Raw genomic sequence first — 21,227 nt, 5'->3', positions numbered from 1 at the left:
GGAGGGGAGACAAGTTATGAAACATCCCCTGGTGTGAGCATCTGGGTGGATCGCGGGCTTCACAAATGTAAGAGCTCAGTTCACAGCCTACGTGATGAGAAGACATTAAGTTCCAGAAAGAGCTCTCTCAGCCTCCTCAAAGATCTGAAGAAGTGAATTTGAAATGTCTTACAATTTGAACTGACAGAAAAGGTCTGAGAGTAAAGATAACCTATAGTTTACTCTAATTACCAGAAATTGCCCCAGGAACCTACAGGTGAATTTTACGTCCAAAGAATACCTTCAATATGAAGACCAGACCCTCAGTCGCCTTTGGCAGGACCAGCGTACCCCAACCTCCATATACCCTTTAAGCATAAACCAACTATACGTGTACAAAGGCAAGGCTAGGCTGAAACAATTTCTTGGGGTTCAGTGAGTTCTTACAGTTGACACTTAATTTGTGCAGAGAGCTCAACCACAGAACTTCCCTGCATATAATACGTGGTAAAATAAAAAATGGCCTATCGTGTCAAATGAAGAATAAAATCAAACATAAACTCTAGAAGTTCAACTGTTTTAGAACTGAGCCAACACGTATTTAAAAGAAATCATCTGCTTCCTTCATAAAGGAAAGCTGTCTTCTAACTACACAAAATATGCAATGCATTTTGCCTATGCTGAAAACACTAGAAGCTAAAAATATAGGTTTTCTGGACAGGAGTGAAAAATGTTTCAAAAATTTAAACAGCTTACTGACTACATTTCATGCATTTATTTTATAGTTCACATTATGTTAACTAGACTAATAATTAGTCACGATAAAGTTGGTACTGTTTTATCACTACCGTTAAGGCTTTCTAACTATCTTGTCACTCTACAATATTGAAATGATACCCAACAGTGGCAATTTTAATATCACTTACTTGAATACAATTTTTCCAGTTTTCTTTTGTTGGTTTTTCTTCCACAAGTTTAGTTGCAAATTTAAGGCCTCTCCCATACATTTTATTTACGAAGGCATGCTTGTATGCAAATGTCAAAACCTACAACGTAAAACAAGATACAGCTCATCTACAAAATATTTACAATTTAAGGCATATTGCTTTAATAATGAAAGAACTGGACTTCCCTGGTGGCGCAGTGGTTAAGAATCCACCTGCCGATGCAGGGGACACGGGTTCGATCCCTGGTCCGGGAAGATCCCACATGCTGCGGAGCAACTAAGCCCGTGCGCCACAACTACTGAGCCTGGGTGCCACAACTACTGAAGCCTGTGCACCTAGAGCCCGTGCTCCGCAACGAGAGAAGCCACTGCAACGAGAAGCCTGCACACCGCAACGAAGAGTGGCCCCCGCTCGCCGCAACTAGAGAAAGCCCGCGTGCAGCAACAAAGACCCAACGCAGCCAAAAGTAAATAAATAAAAATCAAACAAAAAATAATAAAGAAGAAAAATAATGAAAGAATTGAGGCTTTAACAGAAGTGTAGCTTTTCAAATGAACATGTTACATCAAGTAAATTTTAACAACTTTTTAAAACAACAATTAACATCTTTAAAAGAGCTGGGTATCCCACAGAACAGATAATCTATTTGGGGAAAGAAAGCTATTATGATAAATCACTAGCTGTTGGAATCCATACCAAAATACCTCTATGCAAAAGAAAGCAGAGCTAACATAAGTGATGACAAAATTGCAAGTTAGACGTACAAAACTACAGAGTCACTATAAATTACCAAAATTGCGAAAGAGGATAAAAGTAAACAAATGAAGTGTCATATTATATAAACATGTTCTTACTTTCAACTGCTTCCTTTTGTACAAGTTTTCTACCTTTAATTACTGCATTTGTCAAAAATACTCGTAAGCATTTGTTTATATCTTTAGTCTCCACTTTTAGAATGTGCAGCATGTCCTCAAAGAAAGGAATCCTGTCACACTTACCTGTATTCTAGAGACAAGGAAAGGGCTCAACAACTGTTACTACAGACACAGTAAACAGACAGGTGATATAATGCACACCCCTAACATAAGAGCGCTGCGGCAAGAACAGAATTCTTTATAACAGCTTTACTGTGATGCTCATCAAGTGTCTATCGACTTGATGCCGGACCAGGCTCTTATTCATCTTCTTCCCAGCAGCGAGCGCAGTGTCTGGCACACAGCAGACACGAGATAACTTTGTTAGTAGTAACAGCAAGTATTGCTGACGTCCTTCCAGGTACGTGATACTCATTCATAAAATCCCATGGTACGCAGCACCACAGTCCCACATGAGCATTCGGTCACCCGCCTACAGTCACACAGGTCAAAGCAACAGGGGCAGAATCCAAGCTCCAGGGGCCTGATTTCAGATCCAAATTCTTAACCTCTGGTGCTGCTTCCTTCAGTTTCTGGAACATTACTGAGTTCCTTCTATAAAAGCACTACTGAACTGAGGTGGAACAACCTGAAGCAGATAGGAAGAATTTTCTCCTACTTCAGAAGTCTTTACTACCGATCACCATAGTTAATCTTGAAAACAAGCACCTGTCTCCTAAAAAACCGCCACAGTTTGTGCTGGAAGAAGAATTCCACTGATTACATTTCCTTTTTTCTTCCTTTACGTCCAGAAGAAAGGAAGACTGGCAAATACCTGTAGCTATATAATCTCTACTGTTAAGAATTATAGTAGAGAGCTAGAAGGCATTTTACATGTTTTTATAATCTAAACCCAAAAAGCTCATCAATGTTACTTTTTCTACACTGGGCTTTAAAAATTGATCAAGTACAAATCAAGATGATAGTTATTTAGAAGTTAAAGAGTTTGGAGAGAAATAACAAATATCTAAACTAACCAGAATACCGCCATCTCCATCCCTGACAAATGAGCACAGGGACAGGTGTGGGAAGGTACGAAGACAGCTTTCAGACGCCCTTAATTTTAGCTGATACATAAATGGCTTAACCAAAAGCCCGCCACACACGCTTTCCAACTGTTTCCTCAGCTAGCGTGGTCCACCAGCCACTGTGCAGACAGACCAAACAACAGTCAAGTGGTTTCAAAGCCGGGAAGACCAGGGAGGCCTCGCTAAGCACCTCATCTTCTTCGGAGCCCAGCTCAGCCTCGTTCCATTTATCCTCGTCCTCTCTGGCCGGGCCCACTGGGCACAAGGGATCTGGGATGCACCCCCAAGAACTGCAGCGAAACAAGAAGGAGAAAGGGTACCTTACTGTCGAAAAGATCAGTCCATTTTGTAGCTTCCCAGAAAGTTTCCGTCAGAGAATCCAGGGCGCTCTCTCCCTCCTCCTCTCTCCCTTCCAGGTCGCCTGATGCAGCCCCGTCCTCCTCCCGGGTCTGGAGAAGGTGGTCGGCCAGGGCACAGCCTTTCCTACACAGGGCGTCTACGAGCGTCGACTTCTGCTTGTCCATGTCACTGTGTGCCAAACCAACACATTCCACAGATCAGGAGAGCATCTTTAAAAGCACAGCCTCACCCGAAATTAACCTCATGCCTTCTCTGCCTAAGATTTACAATGCAGGAATGTGGTGTAGCCATGGAGAGACATCTGCATTGCTCAACACATGAGCCACTGTGTTCCACACACAGATTAAATGAGTTAGGATCCCTGTGATCGGTTGAAACAGCATGCCATGCACAACAGAGGGGAAAGACTGTTGGGTCAATTCTGTCAGCTAAGAAACTCTTAGAACAGTATCTTCTAAGTGTTTCAACTTCTTATGTCAGTCATTACATACTTGTGCAGTCGTGAACTATCACGCATACACAGAGCAAAGGAATACAAGGCTTACTCTAGCATTTTAACACATTAACTCATTTATACTCAAAATAACTCTATGAGCAAGAGACCATCAGTTGCCTCTATTTTGCAAAGGAGGAAATCGAGGCACAGAGAGATCAGGCGATCTGTTCAAGGTCCCACAATTAGGGAGCGGCGGATCCAGGACTCCGAGCTCTGCGGCTGGTCCTGGAACCCCTGCTCTTAATCGCCGGGGCCACCTGCCTTGCTCCAGGCAGGCAGCTTTGTTTCTGATGTGTTCCAATGCCCAGAACAATGCCTGGCACGGAACAGACACTCAGTAAATTGCTGCTGAATGAAATACAGTAACAGCCTACACTCCTGGGACAGTACCGGCCCCTCGAATGCTTATTTGACGCATCCTGCCCAACTCCTGTCAGATACGTCTAAAGACGAGGATTACAAGTGCTGAGAAGATGACCAGGAGGCACTCAGATATGGGATGAACAAACTGTCTACCGGTAAGCATGATTCTGAAGGACCCAGAGTGAAAACGTGCCGCCTATGAAATCTGCTGGGACTGTAAAATCAACAATTTGTACAAAAGACAATTAAAATAAGAAGAAGAGGAAAAAAAAACCCAACACAATGCCAATAACCTGCTACAACCTAAGTTACCCACCTTAATACATTTGCAATGCAGATGAAATTATGCCTAAAAGATGCCCAAGAGTTTATGAGCAAAGAGTTTCAAAGTTTAAATGAGCCAACTCTCACTCTCTTTCCTGGGAAGCGTTTCTGGGGACTTGAAGTGCTTGGTCACTGTGGACTTCAGAACAGAAGGATGGACGGGCTTTCATTTACTGAGTCCCTCCTTACCCCACCACCTCTTAGATGCCAGGCGGCGCCTGAAACGTCTCGGCAGTACTTCACTCATGCTCTACGGCAGCCTCAGCAGTCAAGCGTTATCCCCACGTTGTGAGGGAGAACGGGGGCCGTGGAACACAACTGGGCAGGCAGGGCAGGTCTGGATATCCACTCACCTACGGCATCCCGACTGACTGTCCTGGCCGCCCAGAGGAGGGCTGCAGGATGCAGAGCTTGGAGGGCGAGCTGGGGTGACAGGTGTGCTGGACTCGCCAGACCTGGATTGAATCACCTTTAAGACCCCTTTCTATTTCCGCATTCTCTGATCCAATAACCTAAATTCCACATATCTGGAATGTTCTCTTCCTACCCTCTTCTAACTTTGAACTGACCTGCTCGGATTAAATACCTATTAATCCATGATGGTTTCCCTGCTCTCCTTCCCATCGTCTTTCACAGTTTAAAATACTTATTATAACTGTTTAGTTTTTTTTTTTTTTTTTTTTTTTGCAGTACGCGGGCCTCTCACTGCTGTGGCCTCTCCCATTGCGGAGCACAGGCTCCAGACGCGCAGGCTCAGTGGCCGTGGCTCACGGGTGCAGCCGCTCTGCGGTATGTGGGATCTTCCCGGACCGGGGCACGAACCCGTGTCCCCTGCAGCGGCAGGCGGACTCTCAACCACTGCGCCACCAGAGAAGCCCCTCTATTATAACTGTTAATCACATTCCATCTAGCAATTATCATCTTCTGTATTAGGCTGTATGTTTTCTAAGAGTAGAGAGTGTCTTGTTCATTTTTTTTTTACATCCCTCTCAGTGGTGCTACATACAGTGCTTGGTCAATAAATCTCTCTGAATCAAAGTTAGTTAGGGACTGATCAAGATGGTAATAGCTACATTTTAGGAAGTAACTTCAATTAGATACTTTAGTGGACTAAGTAAACTGCAGTTTAATTAAAACTTAGATCCCCTACAAAAAGTTAGTATTTTTAAGATTACAAAATGGCCATCTTGCAATTTTTGAAACGAGTGACTTAAGCGAAAGCAGCTGGAAATGAGAAATCCATGCCCCATTTAATCCTTTGTATATAACTGGCATTTCATAATATATATAACTGGCATTTCATAATGCATATAACTGGCATTTGTATATAACTGGCATTTCATAAATGGTGGCTGCACCATCCACTATTATTATTAGCAACAATAAAACAGCAATGTTTCGAGAAGGTTCCTTTGGAAAGTGTGAAAGGGTGCTGACAATGGCCAAGGACCTATTTTGAACAAATTTTATTCCGCTTGAACACTGCTGCTTGTAAGATTCGTTAAGACCTGTAATATCAGTATAAACGATGCAAGGTCAAGAGTTCTAGCAGTTTAAAATCAAGCGTTTTGTATGTATATAAAAAAAATTCTGACAGAAGCAGATGGAATCTTTAAGGGAAACTACCATATTTTCAGGCAGCCTGCACGGTTTCAGTTTATTATTAGTTACAATAACGCTAAGAGGAGGAAACTTCTACCCTTGTAAGTTAAGGACCCCCAGGGTTGGAAATAAACCAAAGTGACAGAGGGGAGACTGGTACTGGGAGTGTGGGAGTGTTATCAGGAGATGATGGTAGGAGTTCGTGGAAGGGTGAACGGGAAAGCCGCCGGACTGTCACACCAGCAAGCGGAAACCACACTCTCGCACGGATGGAGCCTTACAAACGCATAAACCCAGCTACGAGTCTGTTGTACACATCACGTTAGAGTTTCCTAAGGCTAAAAAGTATAATCCCCCCACCCTTGTTCTCAAGTAGTACTGTAAACCCAGTTTCATAAACTGAAGTTGCCAGATAATGGCTTTAAGCCAATGTGATTTCTTATCACTTTACTAATAAGCATATAAACTAAATTTGGAGCCTGTCATGCTATTGGTCAATCAACACTTGAAAAATTAATTTTACAGGGTGCTCTGTGCTTCCTTCTCCATGTGTCCAGTTCACACATATCCCCCAAATGGCTGGACTGCTTGATCACAGCCACTCAAATCTCTCCACCATGACAGCACTTGATGGTGGAGGAAGCAAACGACTTTTCTTTTGCTTAATCTTAAACGACTGGAGAAAATTACTATAAGATATTTAAGGATGGAGTATCCCCAAATCGGTAACTCCAATGATAAGGATATAAAAAATACCAGAAAAGAAGGATATTTTCAATAATTAAAAAAAGTAACTAAGAAATGAGATGCAAGAAAGAGTATTTACTGGTTAGGTACTTTTTTATAATAGCTGCATCGGGCCTGGGGTCAGTCTTCATCGCAATATAAACTGCTAGGGCCGTTTGATCTATATGAGCAATAACAGCATTTGCAGCTTCGACAATTTCATTAAGCCTTTTCATTCGTTCCTGGGGAGGAAAAAAAAAGAAGAAATAAGAAAAAAATGGATGTATCCATGAGCCTCCTGACGCATTTCACTTCTGTCGGTCATGCCCGTGAGAGTTAGGACTCCCGTGGTGCGGGACCAGGTAGGCTATGCAGCCCAGGGGCTCCGCACTAGCTCCTGGTGTGACCTTTACAACGGTCAGCATCTCTAGAAAACCTGAGCTCAGACGGGAAAATACCTACCCTACACCCCCCACTGGCGCTGAATGGAGTAATAAGCAAGATAATGAAGTTCACAGAAATATAAACTGTTTTCTACAGAGGCAGCTCTTTCCTTGGGTAACTTAAAAGTTCAGAAATGTGATCAGCTATGTTACCCCAGTCCCACAGCACATGAAAACAGAAGTAAAAAAAGCACCAGCTGATGAGACAAATTCTAATTTATTACTGAAACCTCCGAAATGAGAGTAAACAGGAACAGAAGCAACAGAGTCTCACTATGGGCCCCGGGCTGTCCTGGCGTCCTCAGCAGTCCAGCTCCTCACAAGGCCTGCGGGCTCACACTCAACCCTTGGTGACTCTTGATTGGTTATGGCCACAAGCACTTTCTACAGCCAGGACTCCCAGTGAGAGCTGGTCCACTGAGGACAGCTGGGAGCTACACAGCCAATTCTCAGAAATCAGAAACGAAGTTAGCCAAGGCAGTGCAGAGGAGCTCCGCTTTTGCTGCAGGCGCCTGAGACTCCAGCAGGCCACGACCATGGCCTTCTGCTCCCGGCTCTTCAGGTCAAGGTCAGAAAAGCCACCCTTAGGGTTTCCTATCTACTTCTCCTCCCACTGACCAAACGTGAGTCCTGAGTCAGCTTAATGAAAATAGCTCAACAGAACATTCAATCTGAGGCGACACGTTTTCAGTCGGCAAGAAGAGAAGACAAAGACTGCCCCCTTATTCCAAAGGCAAACCTCATCTAATACTGCAAACAAAATAAGAGACTCAGAGTAAAATCGAACACGCCCAACCTTTTCAGCATCCAACTGATGAAGTCGTGCAACGTACAGAGGGAGATAATTAGGGTATGTTTCCTTCAATTCATTATAAATGTCACTAGAATCCAGCCTACATATGTAAGAAAGAGAAACAGTCATTATTTCAGTTCTTTTAGAAAGAAAATAATTTCTGTCTTTCCTATTACTTCACATTGTTTTAAAGTTCCAGTCAATAACCTAAGGTACCAATCTGAAATATAATTACTGACAAAGACTGTATTTATTTGCAGGCAGTATAAATATGCTACCAAGAAAACAAAACAAACAAAAAATCAAACTGGAAACTATTTCATTTATGAGTTCAATAAGATGGTCAGATGAAACTAAGCATCGACAGCTTTCCTACATACCAGCTATAATTAGATTTATCAACGGGAGGGAAAAAAACATTCAAAAACAGTTAAGAAAGATTAAAAGATCTAGAAATGCCTAAGACCTACAAAGAAGGAAAATTTACACTGTTTTGGAAGAATCTGAAGTCTTGAATGAACAAAGAGACAGATGTTCCACGTTCCCAGCTGGGGAAGCTGAAGAAACTACATCTGTTCTTACTGACTCCACGGTGGGAGGAACAGCAGCAGAGCAGAGGCCGCAGTTTGCCCCACCTGGCGGGAAACCATGGCGGGGCCTGCGTTCTCAGCAGTGCCCACCTGGCAGACCCTCTGCGTCGCTGGCGGGGGCTGAGCAGGAGAGAGCCCCCATCTCTCAACGGAATTCACCCAGAACTTGGCCTCAGCAGCAGGCCGCAGGGCTGGGGTGCCGGCCGACATGTGCCAACCCCCTGCCCCTCCCAGCAGGAGAGTCCTCCAAGCCAAGGGGACAGGGAGCCTGCGGTCCTGGCTGCAGCCAGTCTGGAGGAGGCTCCGCTTCACTGAGCTGGGAGTGGGAAGAGTGACCTTGGCTCACATACCAGAGTCTCACTTTTCTTACTGAACTTTTGTAGATGTTCTTAAATAGATGTTTCTCCGTTTGCTGTATGTCCTTAGGATCATTTCCAGAGGTTTAAAAAGGTTTGTTTTAAATTTGCTCGTAATCAAATAGTAACTGGAAAACCAGGACACAGTATCACTCACCTGCTACATGTATAAATACAGAGACAACTAATAATACCAGGACAATGATTATCTTTGGAAAGGGGGCAAAAAGTGATTTATTTTCTTTTTTGTACCTTCCAAAAAAATTCTCTTCCAAGAGCAGATCAGAATAAGGATTAAAATTTTAAAAATTCTTATCACAAAAGAGAATTAAAAACTAAATATAATTACAAGAAAATTTAAAAGCACTTGCAGTCCTATCCACTGTTAACATATCTGAATACATAGCCTTTGCATACACACACAATATTGTTGTAACTGGGAAAATAAAAGTAAACGCTTAGAGGATTAAAACTCATTTAAAACTTACTTTGTCATCCACTGAATTTTAAGATCTCGTAATGCTTCAGTAAACTCTTCTTTTAAATCTTTCTCTTTTTCTGAATCTTTTTCTTTGTCTTTGCTGCCATTCTTAGTCTTTGTTGGTGGAGATATTAGGTAGTAATGAACAGGTATTACATCCTGTGAAAAATGAACGTGGAGAGACAGTCTTAGATTAACATGCTTAATATTCCTTATTTAAAAATCTTCAAAAAAGAAAAAAAAATCTTCAATAGCCGAACAGCACGTAACATCGGCTGCACTTGAGCGGTACTACACTGTATTTCAGATTCTAAGGGCCAAAATACATCTAAAGTTCCAATCTGAGATCAAAGTAATTTTCTCCCAAACTTTAAAGCTAATGCTTCTAATAACTCCTTTAAAACAAGGAAATAAGAACAAACTTTTCTCCATTTAAGTGTTATTTGGTATTCTTAGTTTTACTTGACAGACTGACTACAAAAACGTACTAAGCTTTCACATTTTACATCTGAGAAGAGAAAATAATTAAATTTTAAAGAAAAAGAAAAGATCTGCTTTTCTAATTAAATTTAAAGAGAAATTTCTTTCTTCATTCAGTCCACAGGACTTACTGAGCTCCCGCGGTGTGCAAGGTAATAGCTCCAAAGAGGTGAGGGACAAAGCAGACAAGGGCCTTTCACCCTCTGGGAAGACAGCCAACAAATGTGTAGGTAAATAAACAACTTCAGAAACGACACGTGATACGAAGACAACAGAATAGAGTAAGGGGATAGAGCGTGACTGGTGGGTAAGGGGGGACCCATGCAGACAAAGTGGTCATGGAAACACTCTAATGGCGCCTCAGTGATCTCAAGGAATAAACTTCAATGAACCTGAATAACCAAAACGAGGAGAGGAAGAGATGTGCGGGGACAAGACAAGCCCCTGCAGAAACCTGAGGGGGTGTGCAGCAAGCACAGGGTTAGGTTCTGAGAAAGGGCAGCGGCCACAGTAAGTAAGCAGGGCTGACAGAGTACGGGTAAAAAAATACAGGTTTTATTCTAGGTGCCACAGGAAGAGCTGTATGCAAGGCAGACATGATTAAGGATTTTTGCTTTTTGTTTAAACACTTTGTTTTTTTGGTGTTTTTTTTTTTTAATAACTCTTGATACTACCTACGTGGAGAATGGATGATAGAGGCCAAAGTGGAAAAAGAGAAAACAAGTTGGGACACAGACCCAGGTGTCCTGACACTGCCTGGAACTAAAGGACAGGCTACAGAAAAGGAAGCAATAAAGGGACATGAGATGTCCTGGGAAGGCAGGACCGATGGTGGTTGCTGGTGGTATTTAAGACGAGGGGCTGAATGAGACCAGCAGGGGTGGGGGAGGGGGAAAAGAGCAAGCCCAGGAATGGTCCAAAGCTTTCCACTGTGGAGTGAGAGTCTGAGGTCACGGCAGCCCCGGGAAAAGCCAGCACGAAGATCGAGCGTGAGCGGCTAGTGACAGCTAGCTGAAAGGCGGCGTCAGGCGGGAGAAGTAACTGTCAAACCTGACAGCACAGTGGCCGCTGACTGCCCACAGAGCAAGAGCGACAGGGGAGGCTGGTGGGGGGCGGAGGGCGGAGGGTAAAGGCCGAGAGGGAGGTGAGAAGTAAACAGGTATGGATGGTCCTTTTGAGAAGTTTTGCTTTAAAGAGAGCAAGTGTAACTACACCTATTTGTGTCTATTTTATTAGCACGTGAGTCTTGTGAAAAGTAATGCAGGATCTGGGAAATGAAATCACCTGTTATAGTTGCTAGATCCGTTCCTGGCACAATAACTAGGTGTCCCTAATTAAATCATTATTTATTAAGACAATTTCTAAAATTCGATCTTTAGGTTTACATTTAAAACGTTGCTGAACTAAAATCTTGTATTTGTTTTAATTAACAAAGTTTCTAAAATTGGAAGAAATTACACTATCAAAGTTGTCAAGGCCCTATTCACATAATTTCAGAAAAAACTTTGCACAGGTTGAGTCACAAACAAGTACTGGCCCCATCTTCCCCTGGGGTGTAAATACTACATAAATATGTCCATTTTAACAATTTTCACAATTAAACTTTATTTGGGGATATAACAGTAAATATAAGCAGCTACTGTTGTAGGAGCTCTAATGAAATAGTAACCACCATTTCAGTACAACCCATTTAAAGCGCAGAAGACCACTGAAGGACGAGAACCACAGAAAGCCATTTTTAGCTATTTCAGCACCACTCTCCCTTGAGGTCCGGGAGCAAGTCTGCAAGCAAAGGTCTTCAGTGAAGTGTGAGCCTGGGAAGGGGAAACAGCCCTCCCATGGGCAGGCTTCCTTCCAGTCCCTGCCACCCATCCTGCGCTCCTTCTCTAGGTTTACCCTGCTAGGTGGACACTGCCCTGAGCTTAAGCCAAGTTAAAAGGGTCTGCAACATTTGAGTGGGTAACTGACCACCAAGTTCTCACAGTAACAGCCCACTTCAGTGGCATCTGTTTAGCAGAGACAACACACCTAAGAATTAAAGGTGCAAGTGGCCTCCAACATTTACTGTTAATAGGGCCCTACTCCCTTTGCAGTCAGGCTCCTGTACCGCCCAGTGTGCTGGAATGTGCCTGCACCTGCATTCAGTGTGTGCACCCCCCTGCTGTCCCCTCCTCCTCGCCTGAGCAGGGAGAGGGACAAACCTCAGGAGGCGAGGTCTCTCTGTTGTGAGGCAATTCTTCCTCTGAGGCTCAGAGGTAAGGCATTTGCTAAGATGTTTTAGTAAAGAGAGAAAACAGAATTGAAGTTAAAATGAACAATCCATTAAACTTAATCGATGATTAACAATGAACTCTAAAAAAGATCTGCAAATAGAGAGAAACCATATATAATAGCAACCATAAACTATCACTAAAAATGCAAAAGAGACTGGGAAAGTTAATGATGAATGGCCTTGGGGTGGGGGGGAACCAAGATTTTGTAATCAGCATTTTATATAGTAAATCTGTACCAAATTAGTAATTATAAAGGCCATTATTATCCTATAAAATATTTCAGGACAAGAGCTACTTCTTATTACTTAATATTATGGACATGGTTGTTTTAGTCTCCAACCAAAAGAGAAATGAAGTTATTTTTCATTCATTCGTTCATTCATTCATTTATTTATTTTTGCGATACGCGGGCCTCTCACTGTTGTGGCCTCTCCCGCTGCGGAGCACAGGCTCTGGACGCGCAGGCCCAGTGGCCATGGCTCACGGGCCCAGCCGCTCCGCGGCATGTGGGATCTTCCCGGACTGGGGCACGAACCCGTGTCCCCTGCATCGGCAGGTGGACTCTCCACCACTGCGCCACCAGGGAAGCCCTATTTTTCAGTTATTTTATCATGGTCATCTGTTCTTTTTGTCAGTAAGTATTTTTAAAACTCAGCTTCTCAAGGGCTTAGCATAGGGTCCACTTAACAGAAATGATTTTGTACCATTAAATCATAAGAAATCTTGATTATGATTTTAAAAGACAGTCAAAGAAGAATCTTCAGAGCAGAAATACTACGATATAAGCTCTCTATAGCAGACACTTAACAGTAAGCATATTTTTTAAGAAAAAAATCACTCCATTATTACAAAGTATTTCAACAGTGTTTGAATTGAATTGAACGATATTTAGAAAATGAACTCTATCTGCCAAACCAATAACTATTTAACAAACCACCATTTAAATTTCGGTTCAAAACATAATACCCTTAGCTCTTAAATGATTAAGAAGTATAAATTCAAATTTTTAATTCATTTACACGAACTAAAATAGCTATTTAAAAAATTAATGTCATATTTGAGTGCTATTAATGTTAAAAATAACTATACTCTTTCATATTACAATGAACTTTAAAAAGGGTAACATACACATCACATTCAACTCAAAAGTCACTGAAACCCAGAGGACAAATCCATTGAGGATTATGTATAGAAAGTTGGTATTTTGTTCAGGCAATAAATTATATATTTTGTAATGTGACTATAAAACTATATATAATAATGATTATTTTTAAAACAAGAGCTTCACGTGCACTTACACTGAAGATGGGGAGAAATGGGAGGAAGTGACTACAGATGCCCAGCTCTAGAAGCTTCACTAACCGTCAATTAACAATAACGTTCCTATTCATTTGATAGTTTCCTATCTCAAATAATCTAATACAAACAAAAGGCACCAAAACTCCAGAAGATCCACCAAACAGTACAACAGAAAGAGAACCCCCAGCTCTGCCTTTGGGACGCGGACCTTCTTTCTAGTGGGCTCCTCATTCTCTGAAGCAGCGGCTTTCAGGCTATTTTCAAAATGAATCAAAGATAATGTGTGCATAAAATGAAATTACAGTTTTATGAGTCTGATGAACTGACATTTTCTGTTTTTGTTGTAATGCTGGTTAAATTCCATTAAATGAATTTACATGGCCTTCAAATGGGTAAAGACGCTCAGTTGAGAAATATGGTCTACAGAGAAGCTGACATTCCTTTACCTGGGAAGATAACCCCCAGTGGTGTATTTTGTTTGAACAAAGTCTTTACCACTACATAATCATATAGAATTTTAGAGGTCATTTTAATAAAGACATTTTATCTATTATAAAATGGTGGCCCCCAGTTTCACATCACTATGAATTAAACACTGAATTCTCTTTTGTTTCTTCTTAAAACACTAATTCTTGCCCTGCAGTGCTTGCTGCACGCAGGAGAGAAATCACTACGATGACGAATGATGTCAGCAGGTCCTCACCAGAGAGCTCATCGAATACGTATCCCTTTCTCTAAACTAGACCTGAAGTACAGATTTTCAAACTAAATTTGGCTCCAGCAGTCAATCAGAGATTGTCAAATAAGTTGCAGAGAAGCTGGTCACATCATTTACTAGTTACGGTCTTAAAACCTGCTCCTGCTCTTAGTATAAGTTTTAATTTGGGGCCACAGTCCTTATTTCTGTTTCTGCTACACCCATTGCTCTTTTCGTCTCTGCCTTTCCAGAACAAAGAAGATGCAAGAGCAGGAAAAAAACTTCACTTTAAATATTTTAATAATATTTTATTATTAATCAAATCATCCAATTTAAGAATGACTTTAGACTTCAAAAATAATTGTTTTGTCATATACAGCTAAAAAAAAATCATTCATCTTTCTATAGGATTTTAGATATGCCAAAGTTCAAATATTATTACTTGGTCATACCTGCAGTAAGAAATGAATAGCATTAAAATTTTCTCTATACACATATAAACCAGGGGTCTTCAAGCAATTTATGGCAGGGAAAAAAAACTTTAAGAAAGCAGTTTGTCAACACTGATAAGCTAAAAGCACTATACTGCAGAACTGAAAGAAAGGAAACTAAGGGAGAGATTTTTTAAAAAAAGATAACAGTGACAGAAAAAGAAGTTTAACTAATATGCAAATAAGGCTTTAAGACATCTTTTTAAAGAACTGACAATCAGTACCTTTTTAAATTTTCCTTGTCGTTTTGCTGCAGACTGCCCCTGGGAGTTAGAACAACATTCTGTAAGAAATCATGCGTAATCTACACAGGATGGAGATACCACCTCTGTCTATTTTTCTGCCAGTTTCCGTCCCACCTGTATGGGTCACAGTACTTAGAAGGGTCAGGTCTGTCATCAAAATGGCAGGTTTTTAAAGAAAGCAATACTGCCACTTTCATTTTTTTTTTTTAATAAAAATGCACTCAAATGTGTTATTCCTAAGGGTCAATGTTTTTCAGCTTTTTATTTCAAAAGTTTGTAGAGCAAAATTCATTAGTTATCCAAACAGTTCTGAAAACATTAAATTTAGGTGACGGTCCGCAGAGTCAGATTTTCAAGGCTGTCACAACGATCACACACGCCCACGCGCCAGAAACAGCATCGTTCGAGGGAACTGGGAACGTCAGAGAGGGGCAAGAGGAAGTTACCTTCGCAGCTGCCAGAACCGCAAGAAACGCACCATGGCTGAGATCCGATGAAATAAACAATGTGTTGGGAATTACAATTAACTCTGTAGCTTTAGGTTTTCTCAAGAAAATCTACCCTGGTAAGTAATAACTATAGTCAATCCCACCTGTTTAACTTAATTTCACAACTGCCTCTTAAAGAATGCAGCCAGGAAGCACTATCTCTGAATTGCTAAAAGCATACTTCTAATAACAATGCTCTTCTTGTCTTACTCATCACAGGCAGTGGACACTTCAGAAGTTACCTGGATGAGAAGCCTCACTGTTGAAACCCCATAGCAGAGGCAGCAATATTTCCCATAGCAGAAAATGAAACCTACTTAAAAGGACCTAGACCAGGACTTCTTAAATCAGTGCATCTATGAATTCCAGTAACTACTGATTCACTTCACATTCTACTAAGGCTATATTATACTGAAGTACTTATAACTTATACTAAAGTACATATAAGTAAATAGTACAGACTGAAATGAGACTCAAGAAATATCAGGGCAAACGACTTGTTCTAAGCACAAAAGTCCTACGTGATGACGCTCCTATGACAGCTAATAAACCATCTTTGGTTCAACAGTGGTAAGACATGAGAATACTTGTTAAGATGTTTGAGCTCTATTCATTTTGATAACAGCACTTATAAATTCCAGAATTAGGTGGTGGACTTACTTTGTAAGAACTAATGCTAAAGAGAAATGCAAAACTGTAAGAATGACAACTTTTACTGGCATTGAGCTAAAATGACATTATGACAGAGGGTGATAAATGTATATAAACACTATTCTCACAATAAATTTGTAATGAAAACAGATGGAAAAACTAAAACAGGTACTATCAAACCATAACAATTATCTCTAAAATATAACAACCAGAAACATGTTTTTAACAAAAAGCACAATTCTGAAACTATAAAATAAAACTTAATGCCAAAAGAAATAACTACCTTGTAGATAACTACACAAAATTCCAATAAGAGAAAGATCTGTACAAGTAAAAAATACTGTTTATTAGTAGTAATTGTCCTGACTGGTTTTTAGAAGTCACCCAAGAAGATCTGATTTATTCCTATATCCACAATATTACGTTAGTTAAAACTCTATAAATTCTCTAATTTTAAAAACATCCCATTCACTTAAGCCAAGTTTGATCTGGATCTACATATTTCACGGGAAGTTCAAGTATATTAGCTGTGCAAGGCAGAACAGGTTCAAGGCCCAAGTACTTAGTCTTGGGAAAAAGAATACTAAATATATAAAAATACAACCAAATATTAATTGACCTTTACTAGCAACTTGGGGAAAAAAAAACTATTAAATTTCTTTTTCCAGAGAGATCTTCTCTTTTACTCATTCTGAAATGTAAATTAATTTCCATTTTTAAGGAAATGGAAATTTTGGAACAGGCACTTTCAGTGTAAAAAAAACCTAGTACTTACAGCTTTCTTTCCGAGTTCAGTCTTTGACAACGTTAATGATCCTGCAAGGTAGCATCCAGGTCCTGCCCCTTTAGGTATTCTAAGAAGAAGATTCAAAAGAGGAGAGAAAAGGAACAAAAAAGAAAGTTTCACAAAGAGAATTAGGGGGAAAAACATCAAAACAATTGCATTCCGAAATAATTTCCGTAGCTAAGATTTCAAAAACCAAAGGGAGAAATAACCTTAGTCTAAAATGGCAAATGACAACACAGTATAAGTGTAGCCTAATATTATAAACTAGCATTTAAAGATTACAGAGTATAAGATGGATAGTGAGTGTTACGCAATGTTATCACTTACTTGTCGTCAGGTAAGGAAGTAACAAAGAATGGCTGGTTATATTTGGGTGGTAATGTCAAGTTACTTGATTTCTTCTTTCCTAGAAGTGCAAGACTATGATTTTCATGAATATCTAAGCTCAAGGTATTAGACAACCTATGAGAAACAATAAATGGAAGATCTTTAAGACGTTCCAAATCACTGATCTGTTCATGCCGAATCTGCAGTCGAATTGTATAATCTCCTTTCTCCAGTTTCAAAGAATACTATAAAAGAAAAACAACATTTGGGAAAAGTAAGGTTTAGCCACATGAACGAAAATTACAGTAAGAGGATAAACAGTTAAGAATTACCACTTACAGAGTGCTTACAGTATGTGAGGTACAGTGCAAGTTACGACACACACGACACGCACACAACGCCCCGACTGGATGTCAAAGTGAGCTGGCCAAGGTCACGTCCAGAGCAGAGGATAAGGGAGCTGAAGGCAGCCAAGCCCTCAGCCCTCAGCCCTCCCACAACAACAGGCCACTCCTAGGCGCCCAGCTGAATCAGCATCCGCTCAAGACTGGAAAAGGCAACGATTTTCTAGTTCCTGCGTCTTCACGGGCACGGATAAAATGACACCAAGAATAAGCAAAACTGAGGTGCTGTGTAATATCTAAGACAGACACACACACATGTTTGTATGCACATGACTGGTAACCTTTAGATCATAACCACCATGCCACCCCCCTTTATTGCAGACGGGAAAAACAGGGAGCCAATGGGGACAAAGGAGTACAGATCTGCCACGCTCCATCCAGGCAACCTGCTCAAGAGGACGGAATGCTGTATGCTGCAGCAGCAGTTTCTTCTGAGATTTTTTAAAGCAACAAAAGGAATGGCTGCAATAACCCAGTCTGTACTGAGGAGACGTGCCAGGGCCTGGCTTTGAGGAAAAAAAGGAAACCATTCCTTGAATGACTAACTGAAAACCCTGCGTAAATTATTTTTATTATTTAGCATAAAATTATAAAGGTTACAGGAAATAGCTCATTTCTTTGTCCCAGTCTTTCAATCAGGGATAAGATTTCTACAAATTATATGATTAAAAGATTTTTTTTCCTTCCAAATGACAGCGCCAGGCACAGTGCTTGGCATATAGTAAGTGCTCACTACACAGTTGACCAAGAAGAAACATATTTCAAAGTTCTAATAAACTGAAGACACTTGGCACTGTCATTGTGCTCTGGATCCAGTTCAGACCTGGGATCACTTCAAGGGGCTCACATATCTTGGATGATTTGCTTTCACCGTGCAGATAGGAGCAAGCACTGGGTAGGAAGGAGAAGTACTAAAAATAAAAAGCTCTGCTGGCCAGCGTCTGTGAGCATCCTCCTGGCCCTCCTTTACCCCGAAGCCGGATTCAGCCCAACCATGGGGATGAAAAGCTGTCACGGTCCAACCTGCAACAGACAGCTGAGCTGCTAGCCGTGTGTCCAAGTACCAAACGCACAACCACACTGGTGTTTAAAAAGCAGGCACGTTACCAGAGCAAGAATCCGGGCTTCATCAGCTCAAGAAACAGCTGTTAATTCTAAAAATCATACCTGATGAGGGTAAGCATCGCCGGAACCCATCTGTCTTTTGTTCTGGTCAAATATAATCCACAGCTGGCTGTCAAATTCTGATTCGTACAATAATTCACAAAGCAGGGGGCAGCTTGGAGTCACTTCCCCACTCTTGGGCTGTGGGGGGGGGAGAATGATTATTTGATGTGGTTTATATGATTTCTAATGTAAACCTGTAATGTTGCTATTGATCAGACTTTTACATTTAAAGTATTAAAAATATTTTCTTGCAGTAACCAATTTCAAAAATGCAGAACACATCCAGGATTTCGGGACTAATAAAAGGTACTTCTCTTACAAGGTTTAAAAAACACAAACCTAGCTAATTGTATTCATTACTAAAGCAATACCTATATATTCAGGACCTCTAATTAACTGGTTTTTTTAAATAAAACTAAAAATTTCTTTATAAAGTTGAAATTAGACAACCCACTGAAATCAATTATCTCCCCAACAGTAATTCATATTATGCTTCAATAAGAGTTTTACTAAAATCTTACTGATCCTCCATAAACTTCGATCTGATTTTTATGCCCGTCTTAACTACCTTTACTACCCATTCAACCTAGGAGCTATTCTGATGTCTCACTGTGCCAACACCTGCTTCACAGAGAGCAATCAGGCCTGGTTCCATAATCAGAAGGCATCTGGCTTTGACAAAACATCAAACCAGTGGACAGGTTATCAGAGAATAGGCAGGTGTCAGTGATTACAAAAACTAAGGCTCAAAGGCCAGGTCACCACTAAATTAGAATCTGTGACTTAAGATCTGAATGGTACTTAGATCGTTCTATATCATAATTTCCCAAAGAATAATTCTAAATTAACCAGGGTTAATTACTTGTTTCTATTTCATATACATGTATGTCTCTCTCACACACACAAACACACACACACACACACACACTCTGAATACACTGTCCTTCCATTCCTGATTTTATGATTCATAAAACACAAGAGTTCTTTGTAAGGGTATACTTGGTTACACAAACACTTACTTGATGAAAGTTGTAAGTCAGGATCATCTCATAAAGTTGACGATTATTTGGCAAAACATCCCTTGATCCTAAAGGTTTTGTTTTTGCACTGAGTGGGCTGTAATCAGACAATTGCATAAGAGTTCATTGAAATGAGAGAAAACTATAATCAGCAAAATCTATAACGTATCACAATAAATGACAAATGAGCATTCCTAGATGCTATCCTTTTCCGTGTATTTTGTAATATTTTAATCATTAACTTATATAATTCTTTACTGACTGAACCGTAGCAATACACACAGTTAAATTTTGCAGTATTACAAAGGTAATCTTCTCATGATAAAAACATTTTCAACCATCAACTGACAGTCTCAACAGAATCAGATCCCGGGACTAGGTAACAATTCCTCACAGTGCTGAAGGACAGGCTCTGACCGCAGACAGCCCTGCCCTCATCACGGGATGGGTCCTGCCAGGTGCCACAGCAAGGGCTCTAGGTACATGTTACTTAAAGCCAGAAGCTGCTGTTGCGTCTGCCTCTCAGAGACCCACCAGGTTCCCTGGGCTGGAAAGTCATGAACTGAATTTTCACGTCCAGCATTCACATGATTAAAAATAAAAGAGACCCTTTCCAAAGAGTGAAGAGACGCCCATCCCCCCACCCCCATCACACTGATACCCAACATTTGCAGCCCCAAAACACTGAAGATACCGCAGTGTTTGGACCCAGCTCTTCAAAGTTATGCAGGGAGCCAGATCTTCATATTTCAAGGAGGACTGAACATCAAAACGGTTGATTCCTTCTGATGCATGCTACAAAGGATATTTATCAAATTAGTTTCTCAAACTCTACTGAAAACAAACTGCATTTTTAAACAATACGTGGACCTAAATGTGTCAAACACAATGTTTATAAGCACCTATGAACAAAGACTATTGTTATTTCCAGAACCATAGATAATCTCCCCATTAAAATGTAAACCCAACCATTGAAATTATTTCACAATAACACAAATAACTGACATTAAAAATGATGGAAATGTGGAACTTACAATGTTTAACTGAGGAGCAGTACATACTATCCCATGAAAAGAAATGGTATAATCAATATTGACATCACTAAGACTTGCCCACCAACGAGCGATACAAAACTCAATTGCTTTCCCACCCTGCAAAGAAAAGTGAAATTAAATTATCAATGCGTAAATTACAAAACATAAATAGGTGTTTCAAAGCAGTTCTATGCTTTCAAACTTTTTCTATTTGTACAGCAGGAAAATTCAAAGAAACTTATCATTAGCTATGCTTGAAGTTACACAAATCACAGTTGCTGAGACAGACTGCAGGTATTTAAATACACAGTTATTTACTCATAATCCTAAACTGCTTGTCGTAAGAGGTCTGAGGCAGCTTCTGAAGTACATGTAATAAAATAATGGTGAAAACAAACTGGAATAAAAACTTGGGACCAAAGGAAAAATAATTAAGAACAATGATAAGAGAAGGGGTATGACA

The 21,227-nt window shown here is 40.6% G+C and overlaps 1 protein-coding gene across 3 annotated transcripts in view; it reads right to left on the bottom strand.

Moving 5' to 3' along the window:
• TPP2 (tripeptidyl peptidase 2) overlaps nucleotides 1-21,227 on the bottom strand; it is a 69,224-nt gene that overhangs the window by 1,880 nt on the left and 46,117 nt on the right. The window contains exons 18-29 of one of the 3 annotated variants that reach the window (XM_082859717.1): nucleotides 20,765-20,881; nucleotides 20,425-20,525; nucleotides 19,731-19,827; nucleotides 18,712-18,849; nucleotides 17,141-17,385; nucleotides 16,802-16,880; nucleotides 14,867-14,905; nucleotides 9,410-9,561; nucleotides 7,979-8,075; nucleotides 6,851-6,981; nucleotides 3,189-3,396; nucleotides 906-1,025 (exon numbers count right to left, since the gene is read on the bottom strand). In XM_082859717.1, coding sequence (XP_082715843.1) covers nucleotides 906-1,025; nucleotides 3,189-3,396; nucleotides 6,851-6,981; nucleotides 7,979-8,075; nucleotides 9,410-9,561; nucleotides 14,867-14,905; nucleotides 16,802-16,880; nucleotides 17,141-17,385; nucleotides 18,712-18,849; nucleotides 19,731-19,827; nucleotides 20,425-20,525; nucleotides 20,765-20,881 — 1,524 coding nt within the window. Of the gene's footprint in view, nucleotides 1-905; nucleotides 1,026-3,188; nucleotides 3,397-6,839; nucleotides 6,982-7,978; nucleotides 8,076-9,409; nucleotides 9,562-14,866; nucleotides 14,906-16,801; nucleotides 16,881-17,140; nucleotides 17,386-18,711; nucleotides 18,850-19,730; nucleotides 19,828-20,424; nucleotides 20,526-20,764; nucleotides 20,882-21,227 lie in introns of those variants that run through there. The other 2 variants (XM_082859718.1, XM_082859719.1) reach the window with 2 other exon arrangements.

Source organism: Leucopleurus acutus (genome assembly GCF_964270905.1).
Source record: "Leucopleurus acutus genome assembly, chromosome: 18".
NCBI lineage: Eukaryota > Metazoa > Chordata > Mammalia > Artiodactyla > Delphinidae > Leucopleurus > Leucopleurus acutus.
This window is presented reverse-complemented; position numbering and strand designations above follow the sequence as displayed.